The 15589-nt window shown below is 41.3% G+C and overlaps 1 protein-coding gene across 4 annotated transcripts in view; it reads left to right on the plus strand.

The window, feature by feature from the left end:
* c2h8orf76 (chromosome 2 C8orf76 homolog) overlaps positions 1–14531 on the plus strand; it is a 38154-nt gene extending 23623 nt beyond the window's left edge. For all 4 annotated transcript variants that reach the window (XM_069920275.1, XM_069920277.1, XM_069920276.1 and 1 more), the window contains one exon: positions 13508–14531. In XM_069920275.1, coding sequence (XP_069776376.1) covers positions 13508–13732 — 225 coding nt within the window. In that variant the 3' untranslated portion in view covers positions 13733–14531. The remainder of the gene's footprint in view (positions 1–13507) is intronic.
* Positions 14532–15589: the final 1058 nt, after the last annotated feature.

Consider the following 15589-nt stretch of genomic DNA (forward strand, 5'->3'; position numbering starts at 1 on the left):
GTACAACTTACTTCTGCTTCCATCATTTGGTAGCATTTGGCTTTGGGCCTCGATATATCCAGTCTCACGTGGACAAGGCTGAAAAATGGCCAATGGAATTTAATGCAGACAAGTGTGAGGTGTTGCATTTGGGAAGGACAAACCAAAATGGGACATACATCATAAATGGTCAGGTACTGAGGAGTGCGGTAGAAAAGAGGGATCTGGGAATGCAGACACATAATCCCTGAAAGTGGTGTCACAGGTGGAGAAGGTTATAAAGAGAGCTTCTGGCATATGGGCCTTCTAAATCAAAGTATTGAGCACAGGAGCTGGGATGTTATGGAAAAGTTGTATGAGACATTGGTAGGGCCAAATTTGGAGCATTGTATGTAGTTTTGGTCACCTGACTACAGGAAAGATGACAATAAGAATGAAAGAGTGCAGAAAAGATTTACTAGGATGTTGCCTAGACCTCAGGAACTGAGAAAGAGGCTAAGGTTAAACAGGTTAGGACTTTATTCCCTGGAATGTAGAAGAATGAGAGGAGATTTGATTGAGGTAATTAAAATGATGAAGGGAACAGGTTAAATGTAGATAGGCTTTTTTCACTACAGCTCAGTGACATACAAACCAGATGAGTTAATGGTGAAAGGGGGGATGTATTGGGGAAACATGAAGGGGAACTTCTTCACACAGAGAGTGGTGGGGGTGTGGAACGAGCTGCCAGCTGAAGTGGTGAATGTAGGCTTAATTTTAACATTTAAGAAAAAATAGGACAGGTGCATTGATGAGCAGGGTATGGAGGGCCATGAACTGGGTGCAGGTCAGTGGGACTAGGCGGAATGAAAATTCAGCAAAGACTAGAAGGGCCGAAAGGCCTGTTTTTCTGTGCTGTAATGTTCCATGGTTCTCTCCTGCGGTCTGAAATGGCACTGAGTTTTAAGGTGCTGCAGCCAGGTGAACGAGGTTTGCTGCAGATCACTGCAGCCATGTACAGGAACTCCAGTGGTCATTAACATTCCTTTAATAGCAGCCAAGTGGACTTCAGGGGCCTGTTCACCCTTTTGAAAGACCATCTTAGCTTTTCTTAAACATCTCCGAGTCTTCATCTTGGCTCAGTTCATTGTACGCTATGGGTTTGAGTCTGAAATAAAGCAAAATCTATTCTCTCAGTGCCTTTTCTGGATAGAATGATGAACAAAGAGCAGAGCAGCATTGCCTTTCAACCAACATCATCAGATTTCTATGTACGATTTGGTTCTTGTGCAATACAGTATTGCAGTGGATAAGTCAGTGTCACAAAACAGCGAGTACTGTGAAAAACACAAAATGCTGAAGAAACTCAGCAGGTTAGTGACCTTTCTATAGTAAAGGTAGAACTAGAAACCAGCATTTTGGTCCTGAGCCCCTCGTCAAGATATGAGAGAAGACTGGCAGGCAATCAAACAAAAGGGTGGGGGGGGCAGGGGCTTGGCAAAAGCAGGAGATGAGGGGAGGGAGGAAGAAGTGGCAATGAGGGGGAGGAGAGATGGGGTGGGTAGAGAGGGAAGGGAGGGGAGATCTGGAAAGTTAAGAAAGGGGGAGGGGGAAGACAAGACGAGCAAGTTTAGCAGAAAGCAGAGAAGTCAATGTTAATGCCACCTGCCTGGAGGGGGCCCAGGTGGAACATAAGGTGTTGTTCCTCCATTCTGCAGGTGGTCAGGGTGGGATAGGACATAAGGCCATGGACAGGCATGTGAGTCTGGGAGTGTGACTCAGAATTGAAGTGGTTGGCTACTGGGAGGCCGCTGTGGTTGGTAGTGCAGTGAGAAGAGATCTTCTGTGAACAGGCCAACAGGCTATCTCTAACTATCATACAGCTGTGTAAAGAGCACAATTTACAGAGTATAGTGTTACAGTGGCTCCTGGCAAGGGCAACATGAGAGCACTGTGGTGGGGTTTATTCAAGAACCTAATGAGTGTGGGGATTAAAGGTGTCTTGAAGCTTGTTGGTGTGGGTAATCACACCCTTTATCCTCCTCAATATGAGTGGTGGGAAGATAGTGTTTCTGTGGTGTGATGGGTCCATCAATGTGTCGGCTGCCCTTCTTTGGGGCCCGTGCAAGGAAGGGAGATTTGCATGATGTTCTGAACTGCATTCACCACATTCTGTGGCTTCTTCTGATCTTGAGCAGAGATGGCCCTGTCCCACATTGTGACCCATCTAGCAAGTCATAATTATTTATACCTCAGAACTTGAAGCTGTCTACACTTTCGACTTCAACACCATTCATATGGACAGGGGTGTGGACTCTGCCCTTTCTCCTGCAGTCAATGAGCAGTCTTCTTCATCTTTTTGACATTGAGAGAGAGGTTGTTATCTCGGTACTGTACCACTGGATTTGCAATCTCTTTCCTGTATTCCATCTCCTCATAATTTGATACCCAGCCCCCTACTTAAGCATTATCGGTGAATTTGAAGATGGAGTTAGAAGGGTATTTAGCTGTACAGTGATGAGTGTAGAGGGAATATTGTAGTGGAGTGAGAACATGTACTTGAGGAGCACTAGTGTTGCCTGTGATCATGGAGGAGATTGCAGTCTGGTAAGCAGGAAATCGCGGATCCAGTCACTGAGGCCAAGGTCCAGAAATTAGTGAAGGCCAAGGCCTTCATTGGTCAGGGGATTGAGCTTAAGAGATGCGAGGTAATGTTGCAGCTCTATTAAACTCTGGTTAGACAACACATGGAATATTGTGCTCAGTTCTGGATGTCTCATTACAGGAAGCTTTGGAGAGGATGCAGAGAGATTTACCAGGATGTTGCCTGGATCGAAGTGAAACATGTGATTGTAGTAAAAGCACTGAAATGCTGGAGGAACTCAGCTGGTCTTTTCACCAACTATAGGAGACAAAGATATGTTGCCGACGTTTCGGGCCTGAGCCCTTCTTAAAGGTTAAATCAATGTGGTTGTGCATGAGACCATGGACAGACATGTTAGCAAGGGAAAGGGATGGAAAATTGAAATGGGTGGTCACTGGGAGATCCATGTTACTGCGGCGGACAGAGCTGAGGTACTCAACAAAGCAATCTCCCAGTCTGTGCCCAGTCTCTCCGATGTAGAGGAGACCACAATGGGAGCATCGGATGCAATAGATGTCCCCTCCAGATTCACAAATGAAATGTTGCTTCACTTGAAAGGTCTGTTTGGGGCCCTGAATGGTGGTGAGGGAGGAGGCGTGGGTACGTGGAGCATCTCCTGCGGCCACAGATCTAGGTCCCAAGGGGAAGATTGGTGGGGAGGGAGGAATGAACAAAGGAGTCACAGAGGGAGTTGTGAGGGGGAGGAATATGTGTCTAGTGGTGGGATCGTGTAGTAGGTGGCAAAAATGGCTGGGGAGGATGTGTTCGATGTGGCTAGTGGGTAGTAGGTGAGCACAAGGAATCCTGTCCTTGTTGCATGTGGGGGCCAGGACAGATATGTGGGTAATGTAGGATATACTGGTGAGTGCCAAATTGATGGTGGTGGAGGGAAAGCCACATTGTTTGAAGGGGAGGACATCTCTGATGATCTGGCATGGAGGTCCTCATCCTGGGTGCAGATGTGATGGAGATGGAGGAATTGAGAGAATGGAATGGAATCTTTTCAGGGTCCAGGGTGGGAAGAGGGGTAGTCGAGGGAGCTGTGGGAGTTGGTGGGTTTGTAGAAGATGTCTGTTGAGAATTTGTCTCCTGAGATGGAGACAGAGAGATCGAGGAAAGGGAGAGGGTTGCTAGAGATGGACAAAGTGAATTTTTTTAAAAACTTTATTTAAAGGTTTTATCACAGGAATAAAAAGAAAAATTACATTTAAAGAAAAGAAATAAAATAAAATAATATAAATACAATACAACATTAATAACCTAACTTAATTCAATCTTACCCCCCCTACATATACAAGAACTAAAAATCTATATATATAAAAAAAACCCACCTTTCCCCTCCCCCAAAATAAAGAGTGAAGAATTAGTAAAATTAATAATATTATATATTTAAAAAAAACACACACAAAAAGAAAAGAAAAATATAACAAATAAAAATAATTAAAAAAAAGATTTATCAGATCTAAAATATCACATCTAAGAACATACTTAAATCAAACTTAATTGCATATACTTAACAAATGGAGTCCACTTCAACTTATAAAATGACACCTTATCTTGGATTGAAAGAGATATCCTTTCCATAATTAAACAAGACTTCATCTCTAAATACTACCTGTCCAAAGTTAGTATATTTCTATCTTTCCAAGTAGACGCTATACATTTCTTGGCCACTGCTAAAGCTAAATAGATAAAAGAAATCTGATAATCATTTAATCCTAAATCAATTAATGATTGTATATTCCCTAATAAAAATATATCAGGATCTAATACAACACAAATATTATATAATCTATTAAATATAGATTGAATACCTTTCCAAAACTGTTGCAATCGGTCACAGAACCAGACAGTATGTAAAAAAAGTACTGGCTGTCTGGTCACAATGAAAACAACAATCTGACTTACTAAGACCACATTTTTTAAATTTTTCTGGTGTTAAGTATAATTGATGTATAAAATTATAATTAATCATCGCTAATCTAGCATTAATCAATTTCCGAATACTGTTTTGACAAATTTCCATCCAAGCTTCTTCAGCTATTGTAGAACCTAAATCTTTTTCCCATTTCAACTTATCTTTATCCCAATCTTTCTTACTTTCATTTTCTTGTAAAATACCATACAAATCAGATATATACCCCTTTTCTGGTATTGAAAGTACATATTTCTCAAAGCTAGTTTCGAGCAATAAAGTCATTTGCCGACCACATATCTGTTTTACAAATGATCTTAACTGATAGTACACAAATACAGAATTTCCACTAATACCAAATTTCCTTTGTAATTCCTCAAAAGAACAAAAATGTCCTTCAAAAAAACAATCAGATAAGTTTTTTATTCCTTTCCTTTCCCATTGTTTCAAAATGATATTGGAGACCGTAAAAGGAACAAGTTGATTATTATATAATGGCAATCGCCCAGACCATTTATTTTTAAGCCCCATTTAATCAAGTTTACTCGTCCATAGATTCAATAAATGTTTCAATATTGGTACATCATAAGTTCGTAACAAATTTTTATTCCATCGAAACAAAAATTCATGTGGAAATTTTTCTAAAATAACTGCCAATTCTATCTTTGTCCAACTGGGCAGATCCTCCATATTCATTAGTCATAAGTCCACTAAGAAATTTAAATTGAGCTGCCTCATAATAATATTGAAAATTGGGTAATCTCAAATCTCCAAATTGAAAGTCCCACATCAATTTTTTCATTGCTACCCTCGGAAATTTTCCCTTCCATAAAAATTCTCTAACTGCTTTGTATAAATCCTTAAAAAAACTTTAAAAAAAATAAGGAATTGATTGAAATAAATATTGCATCCGAGGAAAAATATTCATTTTTATAGTATTAATCCTCCCCAATAAACCTAAAGGTAAGTCCTTCCACCTAATCAAGTCTAGTTTAATCTTTTTTATTAAGGGAAGGTAATTAATTGAATATAAATATTGATATTCTGTATTGACATTAATTCCCAAATATTTAATTTGCTTTGTCCACTTCAATTTCATAATATTTTTATATATCGAATAATCATCTTTACAAATTGACAAAATTTCACTTTTAGCCCAATTTACCTTATAACCAGATAATTGACCTTAATTTTCTAAAGATTCTTGAATTGCTGGTAAAGAAATATCAGGGTCCACCAGGTATAATAAAACATCATCTGCAAATAAATTAATCTTATATTCCTCATTCAAAACTCTCATACCCTTAACATTTTCATTTTGACGTATTAACTGTGCCAAAGGTTCAATAACTATAGCAAATAAAGCAGGTGACAATGGACATCCTTGTCTAGTAGACCTTGTTAAATCAAAAGATTCTGAGATCTGTCCATTTGTAGCAACTCTAGCCTTCGGACTATTATATAAAGCCTTTATCAATCCAATAAATGAAGAACCAAAACAAAATTTCTCAAGTACTTTAAATAAAAACTTCCATTCCACTCTATCAAAAGCCTTTTCTGCATCTAATGAAACCACTATTGGATAATTAATTTGAGATTTAAATTTATTTATCAAAGTAATTAGTCACAAAATATTATCAGATGCATATCTGTTTTTTATAAATCCTGTTTGATCTTTATGTATTATTTTAGGTAAATATTGAGCCAATCTATTAGCTATAACTTTAGCTACAATTTTATAATCTATGTTTAACAATGATATTGGTCAATAAGAAGAAACCTGTAAAGGATCTTTATCTTTTTTTGGTATAACCGTAATTATTGCATTAGAACAAGATTCAGGTAATTGAAAAGTTTTATAAATTTGCTGTATTACATTCTTATAAATAGAAGATATATCAACATTAAAAGTTTTATAAAATTCTATAGAGAACCCATCTTCACCGGGTGCCTTTCCATTTGGCATATCTCTTATAGCCATTTCAATTTCATTTTCTGTAAAAGATTTATCCAACTCTTGTCTATCTTCTTGATTTAGCTGTGGCAAATTAATATTTTTCAAAAAAGAATCTATTGCATCTTCACTTACATCTTTACACTCAGACGTATATAATTTTTTATAAAAATTGCAAAATTCCTCATTAATTTCTTTTTGTCTAAAAGTAATACCCGATTTTTTTCTAATTACTGGTATAATCCTGAATAATTGTTCTTTTTTTAACTGCCATGATAAAACTTTATGAGCTTTCTCACCCCATTCATAAAACTTATGTTTAGTTCGATTCATTAAACATTCAAATCGATATGTTTGTAATTCATTATACTTTAATTTTAAATTAGTTAACTGGTTCTTTTGCATTTCAGTAGCATTTTTTTTGAAATTCTTTTTCACTAACAGTTATCTTTTTCTCTAAATCTTCAATCTCTCTAATTCTCTCTTTCTTTACTTTAGATGCATAACTAATAATTTGACCTCGTAAAAAAGCTTTCATTGCATCCCATAAAACAAAATGACTAGAAACAGAGTTAACATTATTACTAATAAAATCCTCAATTTGTTTTTTTAAATAACTAATAAATTCTGTTTTTTGTAATAACATAGAGTTAAATCTCCATCTTGGAGTTCTCTGAACATCTTGTGAACTCTGATATTCTGATAATAATAATAATGAATGATCTGAAACCAACCTTGCCTTATAATCCACAGATATAACCTTATCCTGCAAATGTGTTGAAATTAAAAAATAATCAATTCTTGAAAAGGAATTATAACGTGAAGAATAAAAAGAAAAATCTTTCTCTGTAGGGTTAAGTCTTCGCCAGATATCAACTAAATTCAAATCTTTCATCATATTAGTCACTTGTACTGCCATCTTAGATTTCTTAATTACTCTTGGATACTTGTCCAATAAAGGCTCCAATACCACATTTAAATCTCCCCCAGTCATCACATTAGAATTTGCTTGTCCAAGTAATAAAGACACATCTACAATAAAAGCTGTATCTTCAACATTTGGAGCATAAACATCAAGCAGAGTCCAAGCCTCATTAAAAATTGTACAATTCAGTTTTAATAATCTTCCTCCATTTTTCTCTTCATTCTGTAACTGAAATGGTAAATTCTTATGCACCAGAATTGCCACTCCTTTCGCCTTTGAATTAAATGAAGAATAGAAAACTTGTCTAACCCATTCACGTTTAAGTTTCAAATGTTCCTTATCTGTTAAATGAGTTTCCTGCAAAAAAGCCACATCAACTTTTAATTTTTTTAAGTAAGCAAGTACTTTCTTACGCTTAATAGGATTATTTAAACCCTGAACATTAAGAGAGGCAAACTTAAGTTTACACATTGCTTACAATAACACAAAAAAAAGAGGAGAAAAAAAAGAAAAGAAAAAAAAGGAAAAAAAAAGAAAAACACCCCCTCCCCTTATCCCCTCCTAAAACTACAAAAAGAGAGAAAAAAAAATGTAAAGATAATAATAAAAAAAAACTTCACTCCTTAATCCAAAAATTGATGAAAATGAAACCACCTCCTCCTGTCTCAACCGTTCAATGCGGTAACTCCCACAAGGTAATGGGTGTAAGATAACTCACACGTAGCTGATGACTTCTGGAAAATGATGCCCACCCAGCTCCCTCTCCCAACTCCCGTTTCACATTAAACTATCATCATTATCTGAAATCTTCTCAGAAAGATTTTTTTTAAAATCAACTTTATCACTCCGACCACCATTGTTTCCATTTCTTCTTGGAATTCGGTTTCCATCTTGCGTCTCCACTCTCCTTGGAGACCGTGGTGGACTACGCCTTTCCTGAAATTGCGTAATTGGCAACAATTGAGCAAAGTTCATAGCTTCCTTATATTATCAAAAAATTTTGGTTGATAGCCATCTTGAAAAATCTTCAATACTGCAGGGTATCTAAATGTTGCTTTATATCCTTTTTTCCACAACACTTCTTTCACAGGATTAAATTCACGTCATTGAGACATAACTTCTTGACTCAAATCTGGGTAAAAAAAAAACACGAATGTTCTGAACCATCAAGGGAGATCTTCTTTGTTGTGCGTTTCTTATAGCCACACGCAAAATTGTCTCTCTGTCATAATAATTTAAACAACGAACCAGAACAGGTCTTGGATTTTGTCCTGAAACAGGCTTTCTTCTCAAAGCTCTATGGGCACGTTCCAATATTAAGCCTTCCGGAAACTTATCTTGTCCTAACACTTGTGGAATCCATTCAGTGAAAAATTTTCTTGGATCTGATCCTTCCATATCTTCTGGCAAACCAACAATTTTTTATATTATTCCGTCTAGATTGATTCTCCAAATAATCAACCTTTTTCGCTAAATTTTTATTCTGAATTTGTAAAGTTTCAATTGTTTTATTTACATCTTGTATTTGATCTCGTACCTCGACTATGCCTTGGTCACAAACATCAAGTCTTTCACTCGTTTCAAGCTTAAAAGCTCCGTAATCAACCATCTGTTGGGTATTAATGTCCACCAAAGTATTAAGCTTAGTATTAACTTGAACCTATTTCTTTTATTGTAGAGGATAACTTAGATTCAAGATTCTTAATAAGCATATCTACTGGAATAGATTCAGGCACAGTAGGATCCTGCTGTTTCTGTGTAGCCAAAAGGTATTCTATTCCTTCCCTTGATTTAACTGCTTTTCTTACAGTATGACTGAGTGTGGAAACTCCTGCCACAACCTCCTCAGCAGTATCTGGAGGCTGATGGCCAGGGTTATCCTTAACCCATATTATTTCAAATGCCTTCATTACATCGATGTCTGTTGAAGTCTTCATTACTGGCGGTGCATTTCGCAGCGCCACCGCTACATCAATCGGTAGACATCTTTTCAGAGTCGGGTCTTCAGCTGGCAGCGTCCCAGCTGTTCTAGCTGTCAAAGATTCACTGACAGCGCTCACAGCGGGCGTTGATTCACGCGCACGTGCCTGGCTAGCCCTTTGTTCCAAGGGCTGCCGGGCGCCATCTTTAAAGAGCCCTACCGATAAAGAGCGGAGCTCCGTTGCCGAATCTTGTATCTCTCTTCCTGGATCCATTCCATGCTGAGTCCTGGCTTCTTGTAAACAGGTAGGCTCAGATAACCTCGGGAAATGCAGTTTCTTAACGATCTGTTGCCGTTTTTTTTTTACTTTTCAGCAGTTGTACCATTAGAAACTAATTCAACACCTCTAACTATTTCTAGACTTTTAAAAAGTTTTAATGGGCACTTATAGACAAAACAATAACAAAGAGTCAGGAGAGGACTGGAAGGCACGTCTGTTCCTTACGCCATCTTGCCACGCCCCGGACAAAGTGAATTTGAGGTTGGGGTGGAAGATGGCAGCAAAGTGGATGAAGTCAACGAGCTCATCATGGGTACATGAGGCAGCACCAAAATAGCTATCAATGTAGCGTAGAAAGAGTTGAGGAGCCTTGCTTATGCAGGCTTGTAGCATGGATTGCTTCACATAGCCAATAAAAAGGCAGGTATGGTTGGGGCCCATGTGGGTACCCATGGCTACCCCTTTAACCTGGAGAGAGTGGGATGAGTCAAAGGAGAAATTATGGAGGGTGAGGACGTTCTTCCAGCCAGAGAAGGGTGGTGGTGGAGGGGACCTGGGTGGGTCTATTGTCCAGAAAGAAACAAAGGGGTTTGAGGCCTCCAGTATGGAGAATGAAGGTGTATAGGGATTGGATATCCATGATAAACATGAGGCAATCGAGTTCAAGGAAATGGAAGTTGTTGAAGTGATGGAGGGCATGTGAAGTGTCCCAGATGTAGGTGGAGAGGGACTGGTCCAGGGGGACAGAGTTGAGGTAAGTGGAGACCAATTTGGTAGGTCAGGAGCACGTGGATATGATGGGTCTGGGTTTGTGGATATTGGGTGGGAGGTAGAAACGGGTGATGTGGGGTTGGGAAAAATAAGGTTGGAGGCCGTACCAGTGAGGTGACTGGAAATGATGAGTTCAGAGATGGGGCGTGATACAGTGGTCTAATGAGTTTTGGTGGGGTCCTGTTGGATGGGTAAGTAAGAGGAGGTGTCTGAGAGTTGTCGTCTGGCTTCAACCAGATACAGGTCAGTGCATCAGACCACAACAGCACCAGTCTTATCTGCGGGTTTGATGGTGAGGTTCAGGTTGGTGTGGAGAGAGTGGAGGGCCAGGTGTTCTGAGGTGGAGATTGGAATGAGTGAGGGAAATAGTGAAGTTGATACAGTTGATGTCATATAAAGGTCCAGAGCAGCCAGAAGACCGGAACGAGGTGTCGAGGAGGAGGAAGACGTTTTAAAGCAGAAAGGATCTGTAGTAGTTAGTGGAGAATCGTGGTAGTGGAAGTAGCCATGGAGACGGAGCCGGCGGAAGAAGAGATCAATGTCATGGTGTGCGCGGATCTCATTAAGGTGTGGGTGAAGGGGGACGAAGGTGAGGCCTCCACTGAGGACAGGGCATTCAGTTTCTAGGAGGGGAAGGTCAGAGGGGATGGTGAAGACTAGGTAGGGGTTAAGGGGAGGTTCAGTGGATGGAAGGTGTCGGGGATGGGGTGGATCAGGAGGTGGAAGGTAGGAAGGATCCAAGAGAGGGAAGGGAAGGTTGGTAAAGTCAGAGGGTGGAGAGTGAGAGGCTCGTGCGCTCCCGGAGCCAGGGTGGGATTTGCAACAGAGGCTTGGTGCTGTAGGTCGCAAGTGCCAAGGTGGAAACCTGCGCCTGAAGCTCGGTTCAGGGTGAAAGTTCATGTCGGAGGTTTGATCCTGTAGGTCATCAGAGCTGAAACAGAGACCCGTGTGTGAAGCCCGGTCCTATGGGCCGGCGGGTTCAGGGTGAAAGTTCATGGTGGAGGCTCGATCCTGTAGGTCGCCGATGCCTGGTTTGGAGAATTTGTCTTATGAGGCAAGGTTAACAGAGATAGGGCTTTTCTCTTTGGAGCAAAGGAGGATGAGAGGTGACTTAATAGAGGTCTACAAGATGCTCCACTTACGCCTTGGATCACCACCCCTTGGATCACCGAACAGTCCTTCCAAGTGAAGCAACAGTTCTCTTGTGAATCTGCAGAGGTCATCTACTACATCTAAAGCTCCCGCTGTGGTCTCTACATCAGAGAGACTGGGCGCAGGCTGGGAGATCACTTTGTTAAGCACCTCAGCTCTATCTGTCGCAATAGCGTGGATCACCCAGTGACCACACATTTCAACTCCCCATCCATTTCCTTGCTGACATGTCTGCCAGACTGAGACCACCTGTAAATTAGAGGAAGAACACCTCATCTTCTGACTGGGCACCCTCCAGCCGGATGGCATTAGCATCAACTTTATTCTGACCTTTTCTCTCTTTTGCTTATTCCTTGAAGAAGGGCCCAGGCCAAAAATGTCGGCAATATATCTTTGACTCCAATGGATGCTGCAAGCCCAGCTGAGTTCCTCCAGTATTTTGGTGTGTTTTTACTAGTTACAGCGTCTACAGACTTTCGTATTTTCTCACCCGTCTACAAGATTATGAATGGCAAAGGCAGGGTGGAGAGCAAACACCTTTTTCTTGGGTTGAGAGAAGCCAACACCAGAGGACATCTGTACAAGGTGAGGGGAGGAAAGTTTAGGGGAGACATCATGTCTAAACATTTTTACACCGAAAGTGGTGGGTGCCTGGAACGCATTGCCAAGGGTGGGTGGTGGAGGCTGGTACAATAGGGACATTTAAAAATCTCTTTGGCTGAATCATGGATGCAAGAAAAATAGAGGGTTATGGGTGTGAGGTAGGGAAGGTTTAGTTGAGAAGGTATATATAGGTTGGCACAACATCGAGGATGAAGGGCATGTGCGGTGTTGGAATGTTCTGTGAAGGCAGAGCTGTCATCTATGAAAAGTCGTCTGACACTAGTGCCCTGGTGTCCGAGGGCTGAGTGGAGAGTGAGAGCAATGGTTTGTCTGCCGTGGATCTGTTGGCCAGGGGACAAACTGAAGTGGGGCACAGCTGGCAGGAGGCTGGAGGTGGTGTGAGCCGTGACCAAGCACTTCCTGATGGTGGTAGCAAGTTGACAACAGCAATTAACTCTTGGTGCAGATAGCACTTACAAATATCTCTGAGGAAGTCTGTTGCCACAAATCTTTTGATTTTGCAGAAACTATCACAAATGATATTTCTGATACTTTTTTAATAGTTGTATTTTCCTTGGTTTCCTGTAGAATTTGTGATTAGTTTTAAGCAGCAGTGGGCCATTCCATCTGGCAAGGGATCAGTTGTGGTTGTAATTTTAAAGGCATGGTTGGCAGAACAAACTGTACAGTTTATTTTAGACCATGTCAGAATTGTTGGGGCTCCAACATATGCGTGTAATTTGTCCTGCCGTGAGGCGGGACAACTGGAAGAGTGCCTAGTGTGTTAACAAACAGTGAGGTTCACTTCACTGAGGACGCCTGAGATGGCATATAACAGGAAATCATTCTCCAAATGAAATGCTTCACTGTGTCCTGCAGCCCCGAGGTTTTCAACCGTAGTGTCACCCACCAACCACCTCAAGTGTTCCCCTACCTGTAGCAATTGCACAGTCCACCAGTCACTGCAGAGCTGGAGCCCCTTCCCAGACTACCAGTGGAATTTTTTGGTGGGAATTTAAAAAAAAAATTTAAATGGGGTTGTTAGATCATTCCTTCAGAAGTATTAGCAAGACACACTGGTGTTTGGTCCTGTTAGGCCGGCACAGTTGCTGTAGTGGATAGCACGACACTCTACAACACCAGTGATCCGAGTTTGAATCCGCTGCTGTCTGTGAGGAGTTTGTATGTTCTCCCCGTGTCTGCATGGGTTTCCTCTGGGTGCTCCGGTTTCTTCCTGCATTCCAAAGATGGACAGGGTTAGTAGGTTAATTTGTCACATGGGTGCATTTGGATGTCATGGGCTGGAAAGGTCTCTATGCTGTATTGCTGCATTAAAATGAAATCTATTGGATATTTTGTTTGATAACTGCGTCTATCCTTTTAGGCAATGGGGAAGGACCTGCTGTCTGAGAGGATCAGGAATGGTGCTGAAACGGAACAGTGTGCAGCCAATCCATCTGCACTGGCCATCACTGGCATTGAGTCAAGCTTAGACTTTGAGGAGAAATGGTTTATGAAGCCCATACCACAAGCCCATATCACAACCCCACAAGGAAAGAGAAGGGCTTTGGATGTGTTGCTTGATCCATGCCTAAGAGACTGGAAATAATCCGTGTTTATCATGGACCAGTAAAAAACAACATTGATTTGAATAAGTTGAGTCCAGAGTGATGAAACACAACACAAAATTGGACTGATCATGTGTTTTAATGGCTTGCTGACACATCTTGCTGCTGCAGGCTTCAGAGGTGGCAAAAGAGCAAAGCAAATTTGTTCTGAACATCTGCAGAGCTCATGGAAATAACACGCTGAGTCTATCAGTGTCCTTGCTGGCCAGTTTCTTCAGGGATCAGGGGTTTGTTACGACTCACACCAAGATCTGTACATGAGGCAACTGAGGAGCAATTGCTTCAGGAGCAAGTCTGGGCCCTCTCCAACCGGACGGCATCAACATCGATTTCTCTGGTTTCTGCTAGACCCTCCTTCTCCCTCTCCTCCCCATCCCCCTGTCTTCTTCCCTCCAGCTCTCCACCCCCTTACCTCCCTTCTGCACCTATTACCCCCTGCCTGTGGTCCTGTGCTCCTCCCCCTGCTGCTACACCCCCCCCCCCCAACATTTTTGTTCGGGCAGCTGCCTACATTTTGCTCCCTCCTTGATGAAGGGCTCAAGCCCTAAACGTTGGTTCTGTATCTTTATCTTTGCTACATGAAGCATGCTGCTTGATCGGCTGAGTTTCTCCAGCATCGTGTTATTATGACTCAGTTGTGAGCAGTATGAAGAGCACTGTTCTTGTTGTGTGATTTCTGTGTTTAAGATGCTTGGAAAACTCCAATTAAAAATTTGTCCACTCTTGTTTAAATGGTGGAGATGGATGGAAGGGAATAATTAAAGCTTTGTTTACATTTTCCCCCTGCACTCATGGTTAAGTTAATTGTGAATATGTCACCTTGCTGGCGTACAAAGTTAGATCATCGGGCATGGGTCCTGAATACAAAATGCTTCTGTGAAGGAGCACATAAATTGGACTGGTGGTGCACGGGTGTTGCCACGCTGTCAGCTAGAATATTAAATCAAAACCCCCACTAAAGTGTATGCAAATGATCTCATTGCACTGTTCTAATTATTTTTAAATGTAGACAACACAGCAGGGTTAGAGTCTCTTTCAACCCACGAGCCTCTTCTGCTCAATTACACCCGATTGACCTGGTATGTTTTGAAAGGTGGGAGGAAACCGGAGTCTCCGGGGAAAACCCACACAGACACGGTGAGAGAGTACAAACTCCTTACAGACAGTGCGGATTCAAATCCCGATCCCGATCGCCGGCGCTGTAGCAGCATGGCACTAACCGCTATGCTGACCCGACCATGCTGCTCACTCAATAAGAGCGTGGGGGTTTTCCCCAGTGCCTGGCACGGATTTATCCCTCAGCCAATGTAGCGAATTATGGGATTTTGCTGAGCAAAAGTCCGTCATTTTTTGTACATCGGACAATAACCACACTTCAAAACAACTTCAAAGCCTTTATAAATTACACTTCTTGCTTCACTTGTAGAAGCCAGCTGTGGATGTACAGTGAGGGCAAGCAAAGTCGAGAATGTCCTGAATCTAGTGCAGCCATTTTCAACCTTCTTTTGGCTAAGCCCCCACCCCCACTCGGACCCAGCTCAGTTTATGGGCCTCCTTCCCCATGAAGCAGTCAAGTTTTGGTTTCTTTCCCACTGACTAAAAAAATGTTACGTGAGATGAAAAGAAAACAAGGCTTTTACTTAAATGTGCTGTGGGTCATGGGGTTCCCTTTGAGAATGGCTGAGCTAGGAGACCAGCTTGTGTCTGAGTGCATGTGGTTGAAGGAAAAGGATTGTTTAGAAGCACCAGGCGCCCTATACTCTTAGACCACAATTGTGTTGGACTATGAGTTTCACCTGATCACCTGCTGAGCACCTTCTGCTGGACATTCAATTCTG

This window comes from Narcine bancroftii, chromosome 2 (assembly GCF_036971445.1).
Source record: "Narcine bancroftii isolate sNarBan1 chromosome 2, sNarBan1.hap1, whole genome shotgun sequence".
Classification (NCBI taxonomy): domain Eukaryota; kingdom Metazoa; phylum Chordata; class Chondrichthyes; order Torpediniformes; family Narcinidae; genus Narcine; species Narcine bancroftii.